This window comes from Macaca thibetana, chromosome 7 (genome assembly GCF_024542745.1).
Source record: "Macaca thibetana thibetana isolate TM-01 chromosome 7, ASM2454274v1, whole genome shotgun sequence".
NCBI classification, from domain to species: domain Eukaryota; kingdom Metazoa; phylum Chordata; class Mammalia; order Primates; family Cercopithecidae; genus Macaca; species Macaca thibetana.
The window spans coordinates 161708871-161733528 of record NC_065584.1 but is presented as its reverse complement, the minus strand read 5'-3'; the positions used below and the strand labels follow the sequence as shown (position 1 = coordinate 161733528).

General features: G+C 38.1%; 2 protein-coding genes across 10 annotated transcripts in view; one reads left to right on the top strand and one right to left on the bottom strand.

Moving 5' to 3' along the window:
- SCAPER (S-phase cyclin A associated protein in the ER) overlaps positions 1–24658 on the top strand; it is a 571361-nt gene that overhangs the window by 42983 nt on the left and 503720 nt on the right. For 8 of the 9 annotated variants that reach the window (XM_050799824.1, XM_050799823.1, XM_050799825.1 and 5 more), the window contains one exon: positions 15354–15551. In XM_050799824.1, coding sequence (XP_050655781.1) covers positions 15354–15551 — 198 coding nt within the window. Of the gene's footprint in view, positions 1–15353; positions 15552–24658 lie in introns of those variants that run through there. The other variant, XM_050799831.1, reaches the window with a different exon arrangement.
- The window catches only part of RCN2 (reticulocalbin 2), a 466582-nt gene that overhangs the window by 95677 nt on the left and 346247 nt on the right, over positions 1–24658 (bottom strand). The window lies entirely within an intron of this gene.

Sequence of the window (24658 nt, the reverse complement as noted above, 5' to 3'; positions counted from 1 at the left end):
TTATAAATTATGAAAATCTTATTTTGCAGGATTTGAATATTATTTATCTAAATAAAAATTTAATGTACTTTTTAAAAACAAATATGTGTATAGTAATCAGTGTGACTGATTTGTACTAAATACTTCACAGATATTAATGTATTTGGTTCTCATACCCTTTGATGTAAGCATCACAGTTATCCTCACTTACATTGAAGTTTTGTTACAAAAAGAAACTGAGACAGAGAGAAGGCATGTAGCTTACTAGTAAATGACACAGCCAGCATTTGAACCCAGGCAGTTAATTTCTTTTCTTTTTATTTATTTATTTTTTTCTTTGAGACAGTCTCACCCTGTTGCCCAGGCTGGAGTGCAGTGGTGTGATCTTGGCTCACTGAACCCTCTTCCTCTTGGGTTCAGGCAGTTCTCGTGCCTCAGCCACCCTAGTACCTGGGACTACAGTCATGTGTCACCACACCTGGCTAATTTTTATATTTTTAGTAGAGACAGAGTTTCACCATGTTGGCCAGGCTGGTCCCAAACTCCTGGCCTCAAGTGATCCGCCCCTGTTGGCCTCCCAAAGTGCTGGGATTACAGGCATGAACCACCACGTTCAGCCCTTGGCAGTTAATTTCCACAGTTTATGCTCTTAACTCCTCTGCTGTGCCTTCCATGTTTGCCAGTTCTTTTATGATTTTCTTTCTTGATATAATGATGCCTTTAGGTTGTAGGATAGTAAAGATATTTGGAATACAAAAATTTTGAATTGCTGTAATAAAATTTTGGAGAACACAAGCCTACTTTATCTTTTGAAGGTGTTTAGCATAATTATAGTTAGTTTTTTAATCCATAGTTATTTTCTCTGAACTTTTCATAGGTGTTGTTATTTTATTTTATTAATTTAATTTAATTTTTTGAGATAAGGTCTCACTGTTGCCCAGGCTGAGTACAGTGGCACAATCACAGCTCACAGAATCACTTGACCTCCTGGGCTCAAGTAATTCTCCCACCTCAGCCTCCAGAGTGGCTGGGACCAGAGGCGTACACCACTGTGCCTGGCTGATTTTTAATTTTTTGGACAATTATTTTGATATTTTTAAGTATATAGTATGTATTATGTAAAATAAAATTTCATATGAGAAAAACATGGACTTCTAATCATGATATCATTGTGAGTTCACGAAGAATCCCCCGTCCCCACACACAAAGGCACCAATGATTTTATATGCATATATTTGTAAAAAAGGTTAAAAATATATACACACATATGGTTTAATATACACATATAACATATATACATATATATGCACATATATACACATACATGTATATATTTCTTATCTATGTATATGTATTTTAACCTTTATTTTAGGTTCAGGGGTACATGTGCAGGTTTGTTATATAGGTAAACTCGTTTTACGGGGGTTTGTTGTACAGATTATTTCATCACGCATGTACTAAGCCTAGTACCCAATAGTTATTTTTGCTCTTCCTCTTTTTCCTCCCACCCTCAAGGAGGCCCGTCTGTTTGTTGATCCCTTCTTTATGTTCATGAGTTCTTATAATTTAGCTCTCGTAAGTGAGGACATGCAGTATTTGGTTTTCTGTTTCTGCAATAGTTTGCTAAGGATAATGGTCTCTAGCTTCATCCATGTTCCAGCAAAATACATGATCTTGTTCTTTTTTTATGGGTACATAGTATTCCATCATATATATATATACCAAATTTTCTTTATCCAATCTGTTGTTGATGGGCATTTAGGTTGATTCCATGTCTTTGCTGTTGTGAATAGTGCTGCAGTAAACATTCATGTGCATGTGTCTTTATGGTAGAATGATTTATATTCCTCAGGTAATATACCCAGTAATGGGTTGAATGGTATTTCTGTTTTTAGCTCTTTGAGGAATCACCATATTTCTTTCCATAATGGCCGAATTAATTTACACTCTCAGCAATAGCATATAAGTATTATCTTATCTCCACAACCTTGCCAAGATCTGTTGCTTTTCGACTTTTTAGTAATAGCCGTTCTGACTGGTGTGAAATGGTATCTCATTGTGATTTTGATTTGCATTTCCCTAGTGAACAGTGATACTGAGCTTTTTTTCATATACTTATTGGCTGCATGTATGATTTCTTTAGAAAAGAGTTTGTGTTCTTTGCCTACTTTTTAATGGGGTTGTTTGTTTTTATCTTGTAAATTTGTTTACATTTATTATAGATGCCAGATATTTATTAAACCTTTGTCAGATGCATAGTTTGCAAAAATTTCCTCCCATTCTGTAAGTTGTTTACTTTTTTTTTCGCTGTGCAGAATCTCTTAAGTTTAATTAGATCCCGTGTGTCAAATTTTGCTTTTGTGTCAATTGCTTTCGGTGTCTTTGTCAAGAAATCTTCCTGTGCATGTTCCTGTGTCCAGGATGGTATTGCCAGTTGTCTTCCAGGATTTTTATAGTTTTGGGTTTTACATTTAAGTCTTTAATCCATCTTGAGTTGATATTTGTATATGGTGTAAGGGAGGGGCCTAGTTTCAGTCTTCTGCATATGGCAACCCAGTTATCTCAACACCATTTATTGAATAGAGAGTCCTTTCCCCATATCTTGTTTTTGTCAGCTTTGTCAAAGATCAGAGAGTTGTAGGTGTGTGGCCTTATTTTTGGGCTGTCTCTTCTGTTTCATTGATCTTTGTGTCTGTTTTTGTACAAGTACCATGCTGTTTTGGTTACTGTAGCCTTATAGCATAGTTTGAAGTTGGGTAGCATTCATTCCTCTAGTGCTTTATTTTTTTAATTTAGGATTGCCTTGGCTATTTGGGCGTTTTTTTGGTTCCACGTGAATTTTAAATAGCTTTTTCTCATTCTGTGAAGAATGTCGTTGGTAGTTTAATGGGAATAGCATTGAATCTGTAAATTGCTTTGGGTAGTATGGCTGTTTTCATGATATTGATTCTTCCTACTCATGAGCATCGGATGTTTTTCCATTTGTTCTTGTCATCTCTGATTTCTTTGAGCAGTGTTTTGTAATTCTTGTTGTGGAGATGTTTCTCCTCCCTGGTTAGCTGTATTTCTAGGTATTTTATTCTTTTTTGTCGCAATTTTGAATTGGATTGCATTCCTGATTTGACTCTCGGCTTGGCTGTTGTTGTGTATAAGAATGCTAATGACTTTTTTGTTTTTGTTTTTGTTTTTGTTTTGAGATGGAGTCTCGCTTTGTTGCCAGGCTGGAGTGCAGTGGCACGATTTCTGCTCACCACAACCTCCGCCTCCCGGGTTCAAGCGATTCTTCTGCCTCAGCCTCCTGAGTAGCTGGGACTACGGGTGCATGCCACCACGCCCAGCTAATTTTTGTATTTTTAGTAGAGACAGGGTTTCACCACATTGGCCAGAATGGTCTCGATTTCCTGACCTCATGATCAGCCTGCCTCAGCCTCCCAAAGTGCTGGGATTACAGGAAGAATGCTAATGACTTTTTGTACAGTGATTTTGTATCCTGAAACTTTGCTGAAGTTGTTTATCAGTTGAAGGTGCTTTTGTACTGAGACTATGGGTTTTCTAGATACATAGAATCAAGTCATCTGTAAATGGATATTTTGACTTCCTCTCTTCCTATTTGGATGCCCTTTATTTCTTTCTCTTGCCTGATGGCTCTTGCCAGGACTTCTAATACTGTATTGAATAGGAGAGGTGAGAAAAGGCATCTTTGTTTTGTGCCAGTTTTCAAGGGGAATGCTTCCAGCTTTTCTCTGTTCAGTACGATGTTGGCTGTGGCTTTGTCATAGATGGCTCTTACTATTTTGTGGTATGTTCCTTTAATACCTAATTTATTGAGAGTTTTTAACATGAAGATATGTTGTTATATTGAAAGCTTTTTATGCATCCATTGAGATAACAATGTGGTTTTTTTTTCTTTGGTTCTGTTTATGTGATGAATCACATTTATTGATTTGCCTATGTTGAAGCAACCTTATATCCCGGGGATGAAGCCTACTTGATTTTGGTGGATTAGCTTTTTAATGTACTGCTGAATTTGGTTTGCAGGTATTTTGTTGAGGATTTTTGTGTCAATGTTCATCAAAGATATTGGCGTGAAGTTTCTTTTTGTGTTGTGTCTTGGCCAGATTTTGGTATCAGGATGATACTGGCTTCATAGAATGAGTTGGAGAGGAGTTCTTTCTTCTCAATTTTTTTGGAATAGTTTCAATAGGAACAGTACCAGCTTTTCTTTGTGTATCTGGTAGAATTTGGCTGTTAATCCTTCTGGTCCTGGGCTTTTTTTGGTTGGTAGGCTACTTGTTACTGATTGAATTTCGGAGTTTATTGTTGTTCCATTTAGAGAATCAGTTTGTTTCTGGTTCAGTCTTGGGAGGGAGTACGTGTCCAGGAATTTATCCATCTCTTCTAGGTTTTCCAATATGTATGCATAGAGGTGTTCATAGTGGTTTCTGATGGTTATTTTTATTTCTGTGGAGTCAGGGGTAACATGACATTTCCAGTTGTGTTTATTTGGGTATTCTCTCGTTTCCTCTTTATTAGTCTAGCTAGTGGCCTGTTTTATTAATTTTTTCAAAGAATCAACTCCTGGATTTATTGATCTTTTGAATGGTTTTTTATGTCTTGATTTCCTTGGGTTCATCTCTGATTTTGTTTATATCTTGTCTTTTGCTAGTTTTGGGGTTGATTTTCTCTTGCTTCTGTAATTCTTTTACTTGTGATGTTAGATTGTTAATTTGAGATCTTTCCAACTTTTTGATGTGGGTGTTTAGTGCTATGAATTTCCCTTTTAATATTGCCTTAGTTGGATCCCAGAGATTCTGGTATGTTGTATCTTTGTTCTCATTAGTTTCAAAGAACTCCTTGATTTCAGTCTTCATTTCATTATTTACTCAGAATTCATTCAAGTGCATGTTGTTTAATTTCCATGTAGTTGCATGGTTTTGGGTGATTTTCTTAGTTTTGACTTCTATTTTTATTACATTGTGGTCTGAAAGTGTGTTTGGTATGATTTCAGTTCTTTCTGCATTTGTTGAGGATTGTTTTATGTTCAATTATGAGGTCGATTTTAGAGTATGTGCCATGTGGCAATGAGAAGAATGTATATTCTGTTGCTTTTGGTTGGAGAGTTCTGTAGAGATCTATCAGATCCATTTGGTACAATGTTGAGTTCAGGTCCTGAATATCTTTGTTAATTTTCTGTCTTGATGATCTGATACTTCCAGTGGAGTATTGAGGTCTTCCACTCTTTTTGTGTGGGAGTCTAAGTCTCTTTGTAGGTCTCTAAGAACTTGCTTTATGAATCTGGGTGCTTCTCCTGTGTTGGGTGCATATATATTTAGTATAGTTAGGTCTTGTTGAATTGAATCCTTTATCATTACATAATGTCCTTTTTTTGTCATTTTTTTTTTATCTTTGTTGGCTCAAAGTCTATTTTGTCTGAAGTTAGGATTGTAACCACTCCTTTTTTTCTGATTCCCATTTGCTTGGTAGATTTCCCTCCATCCCTTTATTTTGAGCCTATGTGTGTCTTTATGTGTGATACAGGTCTCTTGAAGACAGCATACCATTGGGTCTTATTTTTTTTTTTTTAATCCAACTTGACACTCTGTGCCTTTTAAGTGGGGCATTTAGCCCATTTACATTCAAGATTAGTGGTATGTGTGGATTTGATCCTGTCATGTTGTTGTTAGCCGGTTACTATGCTGGCTTGTTTGTGTGGTTGCTTTATAGTGTCCCTGGTCTGTGTATTTAAGTGTGTTTGGTAGCAGTTCTTCTTTTCTATATTTTGTGCTGCTTTCAAGGTCTCTTGTAAGGCAGGTCTGGTAGTCATAAACTCAACGTTTGCTTATCTGAAAAGGATCTTATTTCTCCTTTGCTTAGGAAGTTAAGTTTGGCTGGATATGAAATTCTTGGTTGAAGATTTTTTTCTTTAAGAATGTTGAATATAGGCCCCCTGTCTCTTCTGACTTGTAGCTGAGAGGTCTGATGTTAGCTTTATGAGGTTCCCTTTGTAGGTGACCTGCCCTTTCTCTCTGTTAAAGCTACCTTTAACATTTTTTCTTTCATTTCAATCTTGGAAAATCTGATGATTACATGTCTTGGGGGTTGATCTTCTTGTGTAGAATTTTGCAGGGGTTCTCTGTATTTCCTGAATTTGACTGCTGACCTCTCTATCAAGGGTGGGAAAGTTTTCATGGATACTACCCTGAAGTATTTTTTCAAGTTGTTTGTTTACTCCCCATCCTTTTCAGGGATGCCAGTGATTCATAGGTTTGACTTCTTTACAGAATCCCACATTTCTCAGAGGTTTGTTCATTCCTTTTTCTTTATTTTTGTCGGTCTTAATTCAGAAAGCCAGTCTTCAAGTTCTGAGATTCTTTCCTCAGCTTGATCTATTCTGTTAATACTTGTGATTGCCTTGTGAAATTCTTATAGTGTGTTTTTTTAGCCTTGTTAGATCTGTTAGGTTCTTTTTTATACTGGGTATTTCATTTTTCAGCTCCTATATTGTTCTATTGTGATTCTTAGTTTCCTTGGATTGGGTTTTGCCTGTCTCCTGAATCTTGATGACCTTTGTTCCTATCCATATTTTTTTTTTTTTTTGAGACAGAGTCTTGCTCTTTCGCCCAGGCTGGAGTACAATGGCGCAATCTGCTCACTGCAACCTTCACCTCCTGGGTTCAAGTGATCCTCCTGCTTCAGCCTCCTAAGTAGCTGGGATTACAGGTACCCGCCATCATGCCTAGCTGATTTTTGTATTTTTGTGGAGATGGTGTTTCACTGTGTTGGCCAGGCTGGTCTTGAACTCCTGACCTCAGATGACCCTCCCTCCTCAGCCTCCCAAAGTGCTGGGATTACAGGCCCTATTCATATTATGAATTCTATTTCTGTCATTTCAACCAGCTCAGCCTGGTTAAGAACCCTTATTAAAGAACTGATGTGGTCATTTCAAGACATATGACACTCTGGTCATTTGAGTTACTGGAACTCTTGCATTGGTTCTTTCTTTTCTCTGAGTGTGGGTGTTCCTTTAACTGCAGTGTAATTTGAGTAATTAATGGACTTCTTGATGTTTTCATAGGACGGAAGCTTTGTGCAAGGTTTTTATTTGTTGCTGACTTCTTTTGTTTAATTTCATGGGGATGGGTATGTTAGCAATATGGTTTGGCTCTGTGTCCCCACCCAAATCTCACTTTGAATTGTAATCCCCATAATCCTCACGTGTCAAGGATGGGACCAGGTGGAGGTAATTGGATCATGGGGGTGGTTTCCCCCATGCTGTTCTCGTGATAGTGAGTGAATCTCTTGAGACCTAATGGTTTTATAAGTGTCTGATATTTTCCCTGCTGGCACTCACTCTGTCCTGCCACTCTGTGAAGAAGGTACCTGTTTCTCCTATGCCTTCTGCCATGATTGTAAGTTTCCTGAGGGCTCTCCAGCCATGTGGAACTGTGAGTCAATTAAACCTCTTTCCTTTATAAGTTACCCTGTCTCAGGTATTTCTTCATAGCAGTGTGCGAATGGACTAATACAGCAGTGTATTTTTGGTGTTGAAGCTTTGGGATGTGATCCAGTACATGGTGCTTAAGTGTATTGGTCAGTTGATAGGTTCTTCCTTGGTCATGTGGTTTCTTCACAGTTGTAACCTTGCTCCCTCTCAATGCTCTCAAAGTGTGGGCTCCTCTCCCACTGCTTTTGGATTGTGACTTGACACTCCCAGGCTGCCCCCTGCAGCTCTGGGGTGATGTTTCTCCCCAACTTGGAGCCAGTAGAGGAAGGGACTTTAGCAGTGGCATCACAGGATGAAGGGTCTGTGCTGTGGGCCCAAGCTGGGGGTTCCCTGTCTGTTGATGAGCAGGGGGTGGGTGGGACACATGGGAGACAGACTGGCCTTGTCTCCTTGGGTTGACTGCAGTTTGTCGAAGGTATGGATAAGGTACTGTGGGTCTTGGTTCCTTTGTTAGTCTGAGGGTAGCAAGTACTATTCCATGGCAGAGGTAGTGGCAGAGAGGTTTTTGGTTACCCCTAGGACTCCACCTCCAAGAAATGTGGAACCCCTGTTACCGAGGGTGTTCAGTCACTGGGATGGGGTGGCTGCACTGCTGGCATGAGCTTCGGGTTCTGCTTGTTGGGGAGCAGGGAGTTGAAGGCTCACAGGGAGGAGAGGTTGGTCTCCTCTCTGTATAGTAGCTGTGATGTACTGTAAGTTTGAGTTTAGCCCTTAGGCTCTTTCTGTCCTCCCCTAGTCCAAGGGTAGGAGGAATAGCACTATTACTGTGGCAGTGGCCAAGGGGCTGTCATATGCCTTTGGGAGCCTCTTCCCAGGGAAACTCCGTGTCACTACCAGTGGGTATGCTCAGCCATGGCTAGGGCGACTGTTCTGCATTCATGAGCCATGGGCCCTGCCTAGTGAAGAGTGGGGTGGGGGTTCTAGGGAGGAGGGGCTGCACTCCTGTCTGTATGGTGGCTGTGGTGTGCTAAAAAAATTACTAAAAAACCAGTTGATAGATTTTTAAGTACATATTATATTTTAAAAATTATATAGTAAGATACATGCACTGATAAATTAAGTGTATTATTTAATGTTCCTTTCGATACACATATAAGAAACTATACACATATAAGAAACTCAGAAGGGGTAGACATAAAAGAAATCTTTGCCCGGGCGCGGTGACTCACGCCTGTAATCCCAGCACTTTGGGAGGCCGAGGTGGGTGGATCACAAGGTCAGGAGATCGAGACCATCCTGGCCAACACGGTGAAACCCTGTCTCTACTAAAAATACAAAAATATTAGCTGGGTGTGGTGGCAGACGCCTGTAGTCCCAGCTACTGGGGAGGCTGAGGCAGGAGAATGGTGTGAACCCAGGAGGTGGAACTTGCAGTGAACTGAACTGAGATTGTGCCAGTACACTCCAGCCTGGGCTACAGAGCGAGACTCTGTCTCAAAAAAAAAAAAAAAAAAAAAAAAAGGAATCTTTTAGGCCAGGTTCGGTGGCTCACACCTGTAATCCCAACATTTTGGGAGGCTGAGGCGGGCGGGTCACCTGAGATGAGGAGTTCAAGACCAGTCTGGCCAACATGGTAAAACCCCATCTCTACAAAAATACAAAAATTAGCCAGGCATGGTGACTGTAATCCCAGCTACTCGGGAGGCTGAGGTGGGAGAATCACTTGAACCTGGGAGCCGGAGATTGCAGTGAGCCAAGATCATGCCATTGCACTCTAGCATGGGCAACAGAGTGAGACTCCATCTTGAAAAAAAAAAAAAAGTCTTTATTTTTGTACTTCAGATCGTTTCAAAAACCTACAAAATACAGGGAGAGAGCTTCTTTTTAAATTATAATTAAAAAATGTTTTTAGAGGCAGGGTCTTGCTCTGTTTCCCAGGCTGGAGTACAGTGGCATGATCATAGCTCACTGCAGCCTTGAATTCCTGGGCTCAAGCAGTCCTTCCACCTCAGCCTCCTGAGTAGCTGAGACTACAGGTGTGTGCCACCATACCTGGTTAGCTTTTTCATTTTTTGTGGAAATAGGGTCTTGCTGTGCTGCCCAGGCTGTTCTCAAACTTGTAAGCTCAAGCAGTCCTCTCACCTTGGCCCCCCGAAGTGCTGAGATTACAAGTGTGAGCCACTGCACTTGGCTGAGGAACTGCTTTAAAAAATTAATTTTTGTGGGTACATAGTGGGTCTATATATTTATGGGGTACATGAGATATTTGATACAGGCATGCAGTGTGTAATAATCACATCGTGGAAAGTGGGGTATTCATCCGCTCAAGCATTTATCCTTTGAATTATAATCCAGTTACACTCTTTTAGTTATTTGAAACTATACAATTAAATTATAGTCAGCCTGTTGTGTTCCCCAGTACTTTGTCTTATTCATTCTTTCCATTTTTTTTGTATTTTTATCCTTTTATTTGTTACTATTTATTTATTTATTATACTTTAAGTTCTGGGATACATGTGCAAAATGTGCAGGTTTGTTACATAGGTATATACATGTGCCATGGTGGTTTGCTGCACCCATTCTTTCCATTTTTTTGTACCCATGAACTATCCCCACTTCCCCCCTACTCCCCTGCTACCCTTACTAGACTTTGGTAACTATCCTTCTACTTTCTCTGAGTTCAATTTTCGTGGTATTTAGCTACCACAAGTAAGTAAGACCACGTGATGTTTGTCTTTCTGTGCCTGGCTTATTTCATTTACATAATGACCTCCAGTTCCATCCATATTAGTGCAAATGACAGGATCTCATTTTTTTTTAAATGGCTGAATAGCAAGCATTTCATTGTGTATATGTACATTTTCTTTATCCATTCATCTGGTGATGGCCACTTACTTCCACATCTTGGCTGTTTTGAACAGTGCTGCAACAAACATGAGAGTACAAATCTTTTTGATATTCTGATTTCTTTTCTTTTGTGTATATACCCAGCAGTGGGTTTGCTGGATCATATGATAGCTTTATTTATTTTTTTTTTTTGAGGAACCTCTAAACTGTTCTCCATATTGGTTATACTAATTTACATTCCCACCAACAATGTACCAGGGTTCCATTTTTTTCCACATCCTCTCCAGCATTTGTTAATTGCCTGTGTTTTAGATAAAAACCGTTTTAACTGGGGTGAGATGATAGCTTATTTTAGTTTTGATTTGCATTTCTCTGATGATCAGTAATGTTGAGCACCTTTTCATATGCCTGTTTGCCATTTGTATGTCTTCTCTTGAGAAGTGTTTGTTTATATTTTTTGCCCATTTTAAAATTGGTTTATGAGATTTTTTTCCTATTGAATTGTTTTAGCTCCTTATATATTCTGGTTATTAATCCCTTTTCAGATGGGTAGTTTGCAAATATTTTCTCCCATTCTGTTGTTTGTCTCTTTACTTTGTTGATTGTTTCCTTTGCTGTGCAGAAGTTTTTTTTTTTTTTTAACTTGATGTGATCCCATTTGTCCAGTTTTGCATCGTTGCCTGTGCTTATGGGGTATATTACTCAAGAAATTTTTTGCCCAGACCAATGTCCTGGAGATTTTCCCAAAGTTTTCTTGTAGCAGTTTCATAGTTTGAGATCTTAGATTTAAGTCATTAATCCATTTTGATTTGAGGTTTGTATATGGTGAGAGAAAGTCAAATTTCATTCTTCTGCATATGGATACCCAGTTTTCCCAGCACCATTTATTGAAGAGACTGTCTTTTTCCCGGTGCATGTTCCTGGCACCTTTGCTGAAAATGAGATCACTGCAGGTGTATGGATTTTTTTCTGGGTTCTTTATTATGTTCCATTGATCTGTGTGTCTGTTTTTATGCCAGTATCATGCTGTTTGAGTTACTATAGTTCTATAGTATAACTTTAAGTCAGGTAATGTGATTCCTACAGTTGTGTTCTTTTCGCTCAGGATAACCTTGGGTATTCTAGCTTTTTTTGTGGTTCCGTATATATTTTAGGATTTTTTTTTCCCTATTTCTGTGAAGAATGTCATTGGTATTTTGATAGGGATTGTATTGAATCTATAGATTGCTTTGGATAGTATGTACATTTTAATAACATTTAGTCTTCCAATTCATGAACATGGAGTATCTTTCTGTTTTTTGGTGTCTTCTTCAATTTCTTTCATCAGTGTTTTCATTGTAGAGATCTTTCACTTCTTTGGTTAATTCCTAGGTATTTAATTTTACTTCTGTCTACTGTAAATGGAATTACCTTTTTTTTTTTTTTCAGATTGTTCACTGTTGGCATATAGAAATGCAACTGGTTTTTGTGTGTTGATTTTGTATCCTGCAACTTTACTGAATTTGTTTATCAGTTCTAATAGTTTTTGGTGGAGTCTTTAGGTTTTTCTAAATATAAGATCATATTATCTGCAAACAAGGATAATTTGACTTCTTCCTTTCCAGTTATTTCTTTCTCATGTCTGACTGCTCTAAGTAGGACTTCCCGTACGTACTCTTTTGAATAACAGTGGTGAAAGCAGGTATCCATTTCATGTTCCAGATCTTAAAGGAAAGGCTTTCAGTTTTTCCACATTCAGTATGATACTAGCTGTTTGTCTGTCGTATATGGCTTTTATTATGTTGAGGTATGTTCCTTCTATGCCCAATAGTTGAGGGTTTTTATCATGAAGGGATGTTGAATTTTGTTAAATGCTTTTTCAGCATGCATTGGAATGATTGCGTGATTTTTATTTGTTTTGTTGTATAATATCACATTGATTGATTTGCATATTGTTAAACCATCCATGCATCCCTGGGGTAAGTCACACTTGGTCATGATGAATGATCTTTTTAATGTAATGTTGAAAATGTTGAACATGTTCAGTTTGCTAGTATTTTGCTGAAGATTTTTGCATCAATGTTCATCAAAGATAATGGCTTGTATTTTTGTTTTTATGATGTGTCTTTGTCTGATTTTGTTATCAGGATAATACTGGCCTCATAGAATGATTTTGGAAGTATTCCCCCCTCCTCTGTTTTTGGAATAGTTTGAGTAGGATTGGTACTAGTTCTTTTTTAAACGTTTGTTAAATTTAGCAGCGAAGCCTTCAGGACCTGAGCTTTTCTTTACTGGAAGACTTTTTATTATGGCTTTGATCTTGTTACTTGTTATTGGTGTGTGCAGGGTTTGGATTTCTTTATGGTTCAATTTTGATAGGTTGTATGTGTCTTGGAATTTATCCATTCTCTCTAGATTTTCCAATTTATTGGCATATAGTTTCTCATAGTAGCCACCAACGATCCTTTGAATTTCTATGGTATCAGTTGTAGTGTCTCCTTTTTCATCTCTAATTTTATTTATTTGGGTCTTCTCTCTTTTCTTGGAGAGCTTCTTAATCTGAGGTTGAAGATGGAGTCTGTGAACATGAAGAAAATGTATGTTGAATGTCATACACGTGCATTTTTTGGGGGATAGGTCCATAGGTTTTCTCAGATTCTTAGGGGAGCCGATGAGTCTCTCAGAAAGGGATGAGTCAGAAGTCTCAATTTCTTCCTCCTTCTTTCCCTGGCCTGCCCTTTTTTCCCCCCCTCTTTCTGTCTTTTTCTCTCAAAAATCCTTGATTAAAACACTGTTACCTCATGGAATCCAATTGTGTGTAATTTCTCCTGCAAGTTTGGATTGTTTTGTCATCTATTGAGTGTCTTGGGAAGCAGTTAGACATAGTAAGCCATAGTAGTAGTATAGTTACCTGATTAAGAATTCTGGCTTCGTCACTTAAATTAATGTGAGGCTTTGGGGTATAATTTAATTTAGCTAAACCTGTTTCCTCCTCTGTAAAATGAAGATAATAGTAGTACTTGTAATATAAAATTGCTTCAGTGATTAAATTAAGTATATGTAAATCACTTGGTGCAATGCTTGGCATATAGTATATCATGAATGTTAGATGCTGGCGCAATTGTTGTTATCACTGCTGTTATTTTTGTCAGTAGTAAGTAGAGCCCTATATTTTAAAACTCTCTACTAGTTAACCAGCCTCTATGAATTTTTTTTTTTTCTTTTTTTCTTTTTTTAAAAAAAGAGAGATTTAAGGTCTCACTGTGTTGCCTGGTCTGTTCTCAAACTCCTGGGCTCAAGTGATACTCCTGCCTCAGCCTCCTGAGTGGTTAGGACTACATGTGTATAATACTGTGCCTGGGTAGCCTCTGTTATTTGATGTGTCTTGTCTACCTTTCTTCACAAAGTTGGCAATTATTGCCATTAGTTTATGCACATTTTTTCTATAGGCATATTTTTTCTCCTTTTTGTTTTTCTTATGATAATCATATCTTACATTATTTGGGCACTTACTATTTGCTAGCTGCATGTCAAACACTGTGAACGTTGGAGCAGAAATTGGAAGATTGAGTTCTAGTTTCAGTTTTGTCATTCTTTTGACTTTTGTCAAGAAATTCAGTCTGAGCCTCAGTTTTGTCATCTACAAAATAGGAATAATAATATTTGTCCTGTCTTTACAGCTTGTTGTGATGATTAAATGATAACTATGTTTTCAAAAATCCTTTATAAAATATATTTTCTGCCCTTCTGGAATCTTTGTAAATAAAAGCCTTGGATAGAGCAGTCACACGTAATGATAGAAACAGTTTAACCCCAAAGCATTATTGCCCATTGTACATTATAAGGAAGGATGGTAAAATGTTATTTATGATTTTAATTACTTATGATTATGAATGCTATACATATATACCACATTTTATGGATGTGTGATAAATTCATAAACAGCTGGGGATAAGTGGCAATAGTTTTGATAATTTCATAAGATTAGAGTCTGGATTCACAGGAAGCTGCTAGTCCTTTGCTGATCAATGTAGAAAAAAGCTTTGGGAAGGAAGTATAATTTAGGAAACTTCCTAAGTTAATTTTAATTTTGAATGGTATATAGAAAGAAATGAGGTGGTCTGGAATATCTGGTAAAGAGCTGTCAGCACTGAGCCTCGGCCAACAGTCTAATGGTAAACCAGCAGTATAATTGTAGAGCTGTAACTAGAAGATGGTCTCCTGTGGCAATGTAACCTTGAACAACTCAGCCTCTGAACCTCAATTTATTAATCTGTAAAGTGGAGGTAATAATACATACTTTAAGAAGTGTATGAAGCAGGTCAAGAGATATGTTAAGTTGATTTATAATATACAGTTATTCCTCAGTATCCACGGGGGATTGGTTTCATGATCTCTATATTAGTCCATTTTTATACTGCTGTAAAGAACTGCCTGAGACTGGGTAATTTATAAAGCAAAGAGGTTTAATTGACTCACAGTTCAGCATGGTTGTGGAGGCCTCAGGAAACTCATACAATCATGGCAGAAGGCAAAGAGGAACCAAGGCACCTTCTTCACAAGGTGGCGGGAAGAACTGCCCAGCGAAGCGAGGAAGATCACCTTATGAAACCATCAGATCTTGTGAGAACTCACTATCATGAGAACAGTATGGGGGAAACCGCCCCCATGATTCAGTTACCTCCACCTGGTCTCTCCCTTTACACGTGGGGATTATGGAGATATAATTCAAGATGAGATTTGGGTGGGGACAGAAAGCCTAACCATATCAATCTCCCATGGATATAAAAATCTTTGGATGTTCAAGTCCCTTATATAAAATGGTGTAGTATTTGCATATAACCTATGCATATCCTCCCATAGACTTTAAACAATCTTTAGATTGCTTATAATACCTAATGCAATGTAAATGTTATGTGTAAGTAGTTGTTATACTGTATTGTTTAGAGAATAATGATAGGAAAAAAGTCCATACATGTTCAGTACAGATGCTTTTTATTTCTGGAGTAGTTTTGGTTTGTAGTTGATTGAATCTTTATACAAAAATCCAATCCCTGGAAGCCCTTTTATTTATTTATTTTCATGTTTTATTTTACTTCACCAGAGTACTGCAGTGGACTGTAAAATAACATCATCTACGACTGGAGATAAACACTTTGATAAAAGTCCCACTAAAACAAGGCATCCTCGGAAGATTGATCTGAGAGCTCGATACTGGGCATTTCTTTTTGACAATCTTCGCCGAGCAGTAGATGAAATCTATGTAACTTGCGAATCAGATCAGAGTGTGGTCGAATGTAAGGTAAGGTTTGCTTTGAGACTTTGTAATCCATTTGAATTCAGATTCGGGAATTTTTGCTACATCTGACTTGATCTTTTTTTGCTCTGTTGCCCAGGCTGGAGTGTAGTGGCATGATCTTGGCTCACTACAACCTCTGCCTCCCAGGTTCAAGTGATTCTCCTGCCTTAGCCTCCTGAGTAGCTGGGATTACAGGCACATGCCGCCACACCCGGCTTATTTTTGTATTTTTAGTAGAGACGGGGTTTCACTGTGTTAGTCAAGCTGGTCTCGAACTCCTGACCTTAAGTGATCCACCCACCTCGGCCTCCCAAAGTGCTGGGATTATAGGCGTGAGCCACCGTGCCTGGCCCTGACTGGATCATTTATCTCACTTTTTCTAGTTTTAATAAATTCTGTATGCTTTTTATTTAATTACCTCTTATGAAAAGTTGTTCTTTTGATCCATACACTAACATCAGCATTATGCTTCAGGTTTTCTTGATTTTGCAGATTTTATTTTGGCATCACCTAATTATATATTTTATATTCTGTGAAGGATTTGGTAGACAGCTGTCTTGATGCATAGTTCTGGGCAGGGAATCAAAAGGTTGGATACACATCCAGTATTATTTTAAAAATTCTTATCTGTATTCTCCATTGTTGCTGTAGATGGCACTAGTGAGATTTCACATTCTTTGGTTTCATGTTTAATGTCTAATTGGACATTACTCCCTTTCCATTGAGATACTTATCACTCTCCTAATTCACTTTGGTTAGGGAAAAGTGAGATTGATGGCTAACCATAAACAATCCTGGGTGGGATTGGGATGTCATTGTAAGGTGTGTTTTCTAATTTTAAATAATCTTGTGTTCGTAATAGGATATTAAACAGACACATGGTGTAGAGTGTCTCTATCTAAAAAGCCTGGCCTTTTAGTAAGTAGAGACTGTATACCATATTACTTTTTACTGAATAAACCTATTTTGAGGAAAACCAGAGGGATACATGTTTATAGAAATATTAAAGAGAGAACTTCTGTTTTTATGGTGAATATGGTTGAAAACCCTGGAATTCATTATTTAACCTTTGAAATATATGAGGGGTTAAAGAAGAGTTACGTATTGAGACAGCAGCTATGTTTTCTCTTAAATTGGAAACAGTCAAAATATGTTTTAGACTAGCTAAAAATATTGGTTATCAAAAGCAGGTTTCAAAATGAACATTAGTTGAAACCATCTAAATATATGTTGTGTGGTTGTTATACTTAAATATTGTTACTATCAGCATGTAAAAACTTTTTTTTTTTTTTTTTTTTTTTGAGGCAGGTCTTTTTCTGTTACCCAGGCTAGAGTGTGGGGGTACAAACATGGCTCACTGAAGCCTTGACCTTCTGGGCTCAAGCAATCTTCCTCCCTCAGCCTCCTGAGTAGCTGGGACCACAGACATATGCCACCATGCCTGGCTAATTTTTAAAAAATTTTTGTAGCGATGAGGCCGCACTATGTTGCCCAGGTTAGTCTTGAACTCCTGGGCTTAAGCAATCCTCCTACCTCAGCATTCCGAAGCTGTGGGATTATAGGCATGAGCCACCATGCCCAGCCACTTTTTATGTTTAAAGAAAAATATTTTTAAGTTTAAAAATCATATTCTTGGAGTATAATGAGTCAGTATGTTGTAGTAGAAGACACTACTGGACTTAGTTTTCTGTTATGCTTTGTAAACTGAGCATTTGGGCTTAGAATAGCTCTAGATTACCCCTAGAGATTAATCAAAGCAGCAGTTTCTTTTTTTTTTTTTTTTATTAAAAATAACAAATGACTGATTGAAATCAAATTTGCTTGAAAATATATATACTTCTTTAGAGTAAAGTGAGATTGACCAATTGCAATTACGTCTTTTTGTGATAAGCAGAAACTCTTGCACCTTTCTCTGACACGACTGTGTTTTAGGAAGCTAGAATTGGCCACAAGAAAGTGTGGATTTTATTTCTGGTTCTGTCACTTATTCCAAGCTTTATAAAAGCTTAATAGCAATAGAAATTTTTTGTGTAAGTTGTAGATTAAAAGAATGGAGAAAGTTTTGACAAAGTGAGAGGAATAGAGATGTGTTTTCTATTCTTTGTACTGTGCCAAGATGCTCAAAGGCTTATGCTGAGAAATCTAGGAGTTTAAAAGGTATTTTTATATTCAACTCTTCTCCTTATCCAAGACTTACAGGTAGTGATGTATAAAAGATACAATTTAACGTTTGGTCTAAGCACATGCTGGGTATATACTAACTAGTTTTCTTGTTTTGTTTTGCTTTATTCTCATTATTAAGGCACTGCCATCCATGATCTCATTTGGTTAGTATCTTTATGAGATACATGACTCAATAATTTTTCCTCATTTTGTAAGTGGATTCAGCCATTGTTTTGTTAATGCATTGAAAGATTTATTCCTATTTGTGATTTTTATGTTTTAACCTTAGTTAAAATAATCACAGTTCAGTTCTGTGTCTCATACGTAAAATGCAGTTAATAACACATTAGGCAGGCGGATCACGAGGTCAGGAGATCGAGACGATCCTGGCTAACACGGTGAAACCCCATCTCTACTAAAAAATACAAAAAATTAGCCGGGCGTGGTGGCAGGCGCCTGTAGTCCCAGCTACTCGGAGGCTGAGGCGGGAGAATGGCGTGAACCCGGGAGGCGGAGCTTGCAGTGAGCCGAGATGGTGCCATCGCACTCCAGCCTGGGTGACAAAGCAAGACTCCGTCTCAAAAACAACAACAACAACAACAAAAAAAACACATTATGTAATTCACATAAGTATAGCGTGATGTGAAAAGTATCTTTCCTGTTTGCCAGGGATTTCTGAGTACATGCTAACTTTGTAATCAAAAGAAGCTACGTTCCTGATTTTTTGAGTTTGAAGGTTGTGCCTGTTTATGACATCGGCTACTTTACTACATAAATTGCTAAGAACTGACATTGCAGCAAAACTCTACTCTAAGCATTACCCCTACATTTTCCTTGCTCTCTTGCAAGGTAGGCTAGAGTGGGTTGGGGGAATTGCTTTTTGGAGTGTGCTTAGTTAATGAAGTGATGGCCATTCCCTCATTTGTTCTCACAAAATTTTGAGGTAAGGGTTGAAAGAGTTGGTTGTGAAATTTGTGGGTGTGGCTGCTGGAAGGGGAGATTGGCATCTTCTTCTCTGGTTGAATGTTTGTTGTGTGGACTGATTTTGGTGTCTCTGGAATGTATTGAGAGAGTTTGGAGAAAACATGCTGGGAATACATTTTATTTTCCTTTCCTTGTTTCCCATTTCAATCTGGAGGGAACTAGATGTGTGTCTCTGGAGGCTTGGGGGCTCCTTTGGATAAAGAGACTGGCACCTGCATCTGGCTTAGAGATTTCATAGCACAGTAGACTTGCCGGAGTAACCTGTGCCAGCTGGGCTTGAAGACTCTAGGATAGTTCTCAGTGATCAAGTAAAGAAGACCTGAGTGTATCTAATGATCTATTTGAGGGAAGGAGCATAGGCATAGATGAAGGTGTTAGAGTCATAGGAGCTTCCTCTGGGGACACTTGGCTAGGTGAGTATATGTAAAACTCTGATGGAGTTGGGCCCCAGTGTCTCTTATTCTCATATTTGTTTCCATGTGTACTCAATCTTTAGCTCCCACTTATAAGAGAGAACTTGGTACTTGGTTTTCTATTACTGCATTAGTTTGCTTAGGATAATGGCCTCCTGCTGCATCCATGTTCCTGCAAAGCACATGATCTTGTTTTTTCCTGTGTCTGCATAGTATTCCATGGTGTATATGTACCACATTTTCTTTATCCAGTCTACCATTGATGGGCATCTAGGTTGATTCCATGTCTTTGCTATTGTGGATAGTGCTGCAGTGAACATATGTGTGCATATATCTTTTTGGTAGAGCAGTTTATATTCCTTTGGGTATATACTCAATAATGGGATTGCTGGGTCAAATATTATTTCTGTTTTCAGTTCTTTGAGAAATCTCCAAACTGCTTTCCATGGTGACTGAACAAATTTACATTCCCACAGTAGTGTATAAGCATTCCCTTTTCTCCACAACCTTGTCAGCATCTGTTTTTGACTTAAACAATAGCCATTCTGTCTGGTATGATGTGGGATCTCAGTGTGGTTTTGATTTGCATTTCTCTAATGATTAGTGATGTTGAACATTTTTTCGTATGCTTGTGTATGTATTTTTTTTTTTTTTGAGACGGAGTCTTGCTCTGTCACCCACGCTGTAGTGCAGTGACACAATCTCAGCTCACTGCAAGATCCGCCTCCCAGGTTCACGCCATTCTCCTGCCTCAGCCTCCCGAGTAGCTGGCACTACAGGCACCCGCCACCACGCCCGGCTAATTTTTTGTATTTTTAGTAGAGACGGGGTTTTACCGTGGTCTTGATCTCCTGACCTCGTGATCCGCCCGCGTTGGCCTCCCAAAGTGCTGGGATTACAGGCATGAGCCACTGTGCCCGGCCATGTATGCATTCTTTTGACAAATGTCTGTTCGTGTACTTTGCCCAGTTTTAAATGGGGTTGTATAATTTTTCTGACTGATGTGAGATGGTGTCTCATTGTGGTTTTGATTTGTATTTGTCTGATGAATAGTGATGTTGAGCATTTGATATGGTTTGGCTCTGTCCCCACCCAAATCTTACCTTGAATTGTAGTTCCCATAATCCCCACATGTCGTGGGAGATAATTTAATCATGGAGGTTGTTACCCTCATTCTGTTCTCGTGATAGTGAGTTAGTTATCATGAGATCTGATGGTTTTATAAGGGGCTTTTCCCCCTTTTGCTTGGCACTTCTCCTTGCTGCTGCCACATGGAAGAAGGACGTGTTTACTTCCCCTTCCACCATGATCATAAGTTTCCTGAGGCCTCCCCAGTTATGCTGAACTGAGTCAGTTAAACCTCTTTCCTTTATAAATTACCCAGTCTCAAGTATGTCTTTATTAGCAGTGTGAGAGCAGACTGATACAGCATTTTTTATATGCTTGTTGACTGTGTTATGTCTTTGAGAAGTGTCTGTTCATGTCCTTTGCCCATTTTTTAATTGGGGCTGTTTGTGTTTTGCTTGTTGATTTAAATTCCTTATAGATTCTAGATATTGGATCTTTGTCAGATGCATAGTTTGTGAATATTTTCTTCCATTTGGTACTTGTCTGTTTACTTTGTTAATTGTTTCTTTTGCTGTACAGAAGATGTTTAATTATGTCCCACTTGTCTATTTTTGTTTTTGTTGCAATTGCCTTTGGGGATTTTGTTATGAAATTGTTGCCAAGACATACATCCAGAATGATATCGTCTAGGTTTTCTTCTATGGTTTTTATAATTTGAGGGTTTACAATTACTTTTGTTTTTTTTTTTTTTGAGACGGTGTCTCGCTCTGTCGTCCAGGCTGGAGTGCAGTGGCGTGGTCTCGGCTCATTGAAAGCTCTGCCTCCCAGGTTCATGCCATTCTCCTGCCTCAGCCTCCTGAGTAGCTGGGACTACAAGTGCCTGCCACCACGCCTGGCTAATGTTTTGTATTTTTTAGCAGAGACAGGGTTTCACCGTGTTAGCCAGGATGGTCTCAATCTCCTGACCTCATGATCTGCCCGCCTCGGCCTCCCAAAGTGCAGGGATTACAGGCGTGAGCCACCGTGCCCGGCCTACAATTACTTTTTAAATCCATTTTCAGTTGATTTTTATGTATGGTGAAAGGAAGTGGTCCAGTTTCAGTCTTCTGCATATGGCTAGCTAGTTATACCAGTACCATTTATTGAATAAGGAATCCTTTATTCATTGCTTGTTATTGTTGACTTTTTGAAGATATGATGATTGTAGGTGTGTGGCTTTATTTCTGGGTTCCCTAACTAGTTTCATTGTTCTATGTATCTGATTTTCGTACCATGCTATTTTTGTTACTATAACCTTGTAGTATGGTTTGAAGTGAAGTAGTGTTCTGCCTCCAGCTTTGTACTTTTTGCTTAGGATTGCTTTGGCTATTGGGGCTCTTTTTTGGTTGTGAATTTTAGAATAGTTTTTTTTGAATTCTGTGAAAAATGACATTGGTAGTTAGGAATTGGCATTGGTAGTTGGTAGTTTGGAATTGGTAGTTGGTAGTTTGGCATTGAATCTGTAAATTGCTTTGGTCAGTATAGCAATTTTAACAGTATTGATTCTTCCTATCCATGAGCATGGAATATGTTTCCATTTGTTTGTGTCATCTCTGATTTCTTTCAGCATTGTTTTATAATTCTCTTAGAGTTCTTTCACTTCCCTGGTGAAATTTATTTCTAGATTTATTTATTTATTTATTTTCTTGTGCCTAATGTGAATGGGATTGTGTTCTTGATTTGGTTCTCAGGTTGAATGTTATTGGTGTATAGAAATGCTACTGATTTTTGTACATTGATTTTGTATCCTGAAACTTAAGTTATCAGTTCTAAGAGCCTTTGGACAGAGACTATAAGGTTTTCTAGGTATAGAATCATATTGTCTGCAGAGACAGCTTGACTTCCTCTCTTCCTATTTGGATGCCTTTTATTTTATTCTCTCAGCTGATTGCTCTGGCTAGGATTTCCACTACTGCATTGAATAGGAGTGGTGAGGTGGGAATCCTTGTTTTGTTCTGGTTTTCAAGGGGAATAGTTTCAGCATTTGCCCATTCAGTATTATTTTAGGTGTGATGGTGTCATGGAGCCTCTTATTATTTTCAGTTATGTTATTTTGATACCTAGTTTATTGAAGGTTTTTAACATGGAGTGGTGTTGAATTTTATTGAAAGCCTTTTCTGGGTCTGTTGAGATGCTTATGTGGCTTTTGTTTTTAGTTCTGTTTATGTGGTGGATCACATTTATTGACTTGCATGTGTGAACCAACCTTACATCTCAGGAATAAAGCCTACTTCATCATAGTGAATTAACTTTTTGATGTGCTGCTTGATTCTGTTTGCTAGTATATTGTTGAGTGTGTGTGTGTGTGTTTTTTTTTTTTTTTTTTTTAATCTGTGTTCATCAGGGACATTGGCCTGAGCTTTTCTGGTTTAATTTATTCCTAGACATTTTTGTGTGTGTGTGTGTGTGGCTATTGTGAATGGGATTGTGTTCTTGATTTGGTTCTCAGGTTGGACGTTATTGGTGTATAGAAGTGCTACTGATTTTTGTATACTGATTTTGTATCCTGAAACTTTACTGAAGTTGTTTATCAGTTCTTGGAGTCTTTGGATGTTGCGTCTCCTCCCGGTTTTGGTATTAGAATGATGCTGGCCTCATAGAATGAGTTAGGGAGGAGTTCTTTCTCAATTTTTGGGAGCAATTTTGGTAGAATTTTTATTAGCTCTTCTTTGTATATCTGATAGAATTCAGCTGTGAATCTGTTTGGTTCAGGGATTTTTTTGGGTTTTAGGTTTTTTCTTAATGATTCCATTTCAGAACTCATTATTGGTTTGTTCAGGATTTCAGTTTCTTCTGGGTTCAGTCTTGGGAGGTTGTATGTTTCCGAAAATTTATCCATTTCTTTTAGGTTTTCCAGTTGGTATGCACAGAGGTGTCTGTAATAGTCTCTGAGGACTTTTTGTATTTCTGTGGGGTTGGCGGTAATGTGAACTTTGTCATTGCCAATTGTGTTTATTTGGATCTTTTTTTCTTTATTAATCTAGCTAGCTGTCTATCAACTTTGTTTATTTTTTTCTAAGAACCAACTTTTCTTCATTGATCTTTTGTATGGATTTTCATGTCTCAACGTTGTTCAGTTCAGCTCTTCCTTATTAGTATGGTGGTAAGTATCCTTGCCCATCAGTGTTGTTGAGTTCAGCTCTGAGTTTGGTTATTTCTTTTCTTTTGCTAGCTTTGGGGTTGGTTTGCCCTTGTTTTTTTTTTTTTTTTTTTGAGACGGAGTCTTGCTCTGTCCCCCAGGCTGAAGTGCAGTGGTGCGATTTCGGCTCACTGCAAGCTCCGCCTCCTGGGTTCACGCCGTTCTCCTGCCTCAGCCTCCTGAGTAGCTGGGACTACAGGTGCCCGCCACCACGCCTGGCTAATTTTTTTGTAGTTTTAGTAGAGAAGGGGTTTCACCGTGGTCTTGATCTCCTAACCTTGTGATCCGCTCGCCTTGGCCTCCCAAAGTGCTGGGATTACAGGCGTGAGCCACCGCCCCTGTGTTTTTTTTTTTTTTTTTTTTTTGACTTCCTCTAGGTATGATGTTGTTAATTTGAGATCTTTCTAACTTATTGGTGTATGCATTTAGTGCTATAAACTTTCCTCTAAACACTGCTGTAGCTGTGTCCAAGAGATTCTCTTATGTTGTTTCTTTGTTTTTATTAGTTTCAAAGAATTTTTTGATTTGTATCTTAGTTTCATTGCTTATCCAAAAGTGATTCATTAGCAGTTTGCTTAGTTTCCATGTAATTGTATGTTTTTGAGAGATCTTATTATAAATTTCTATTTTTATTGCACTGTGGTCTGAGGCTGTAGTTGGTATGATTTCCCTTTGAATTTATTGAGAATTGCTTTATGGCTGAGTGTGTGGTTCATCTTAGAGTATGTGCTATGTGCAGATGAGAAGAATTTATATTCATTTGTCATTGGGTGAAGTATTCTGTAGATAGCTGTTAAGTCCATTTGGTCAAGTGTCAATTTAGGTCCTTATTATCTTTGTTAATTTTCTACCTTGATCTGTCTAACACTGTCAGTAGGGTGTTGAAATCTCCTGTTATTATGTGTGGTTATCTAAGTCTCTTCATAGGTCTATGAGAACTTATGTCATGAATCTAGGTGCTCTAATGTTGGGTACATATATGTTTAAGATGGTTAAATCTTCTTGTTTAATTGAATCCTTTATTAATATGTAATACTCTTCTTTGTTCTTTTTGATTATTTTTGGTTGAAAATCTGTTTGAAATAATGGCAACCCCTGCTTTTTTTGTTTTCTGTTTGCTTAATAAATCTTTCTGCATCCCTTTACTTTGAGTCTGTGGTTGTTGTTGCATGTGAGATGCGTCTTTTGAAGGCAGTCTACAGTTGGGTCTTGCTTCTTTTTTTTTTTTTTTTAAATTTATTTATTATTATTATACTTTAAGTTGTAGGGTACATGTGCATAACGTGCAGGTTTGTTACATATGT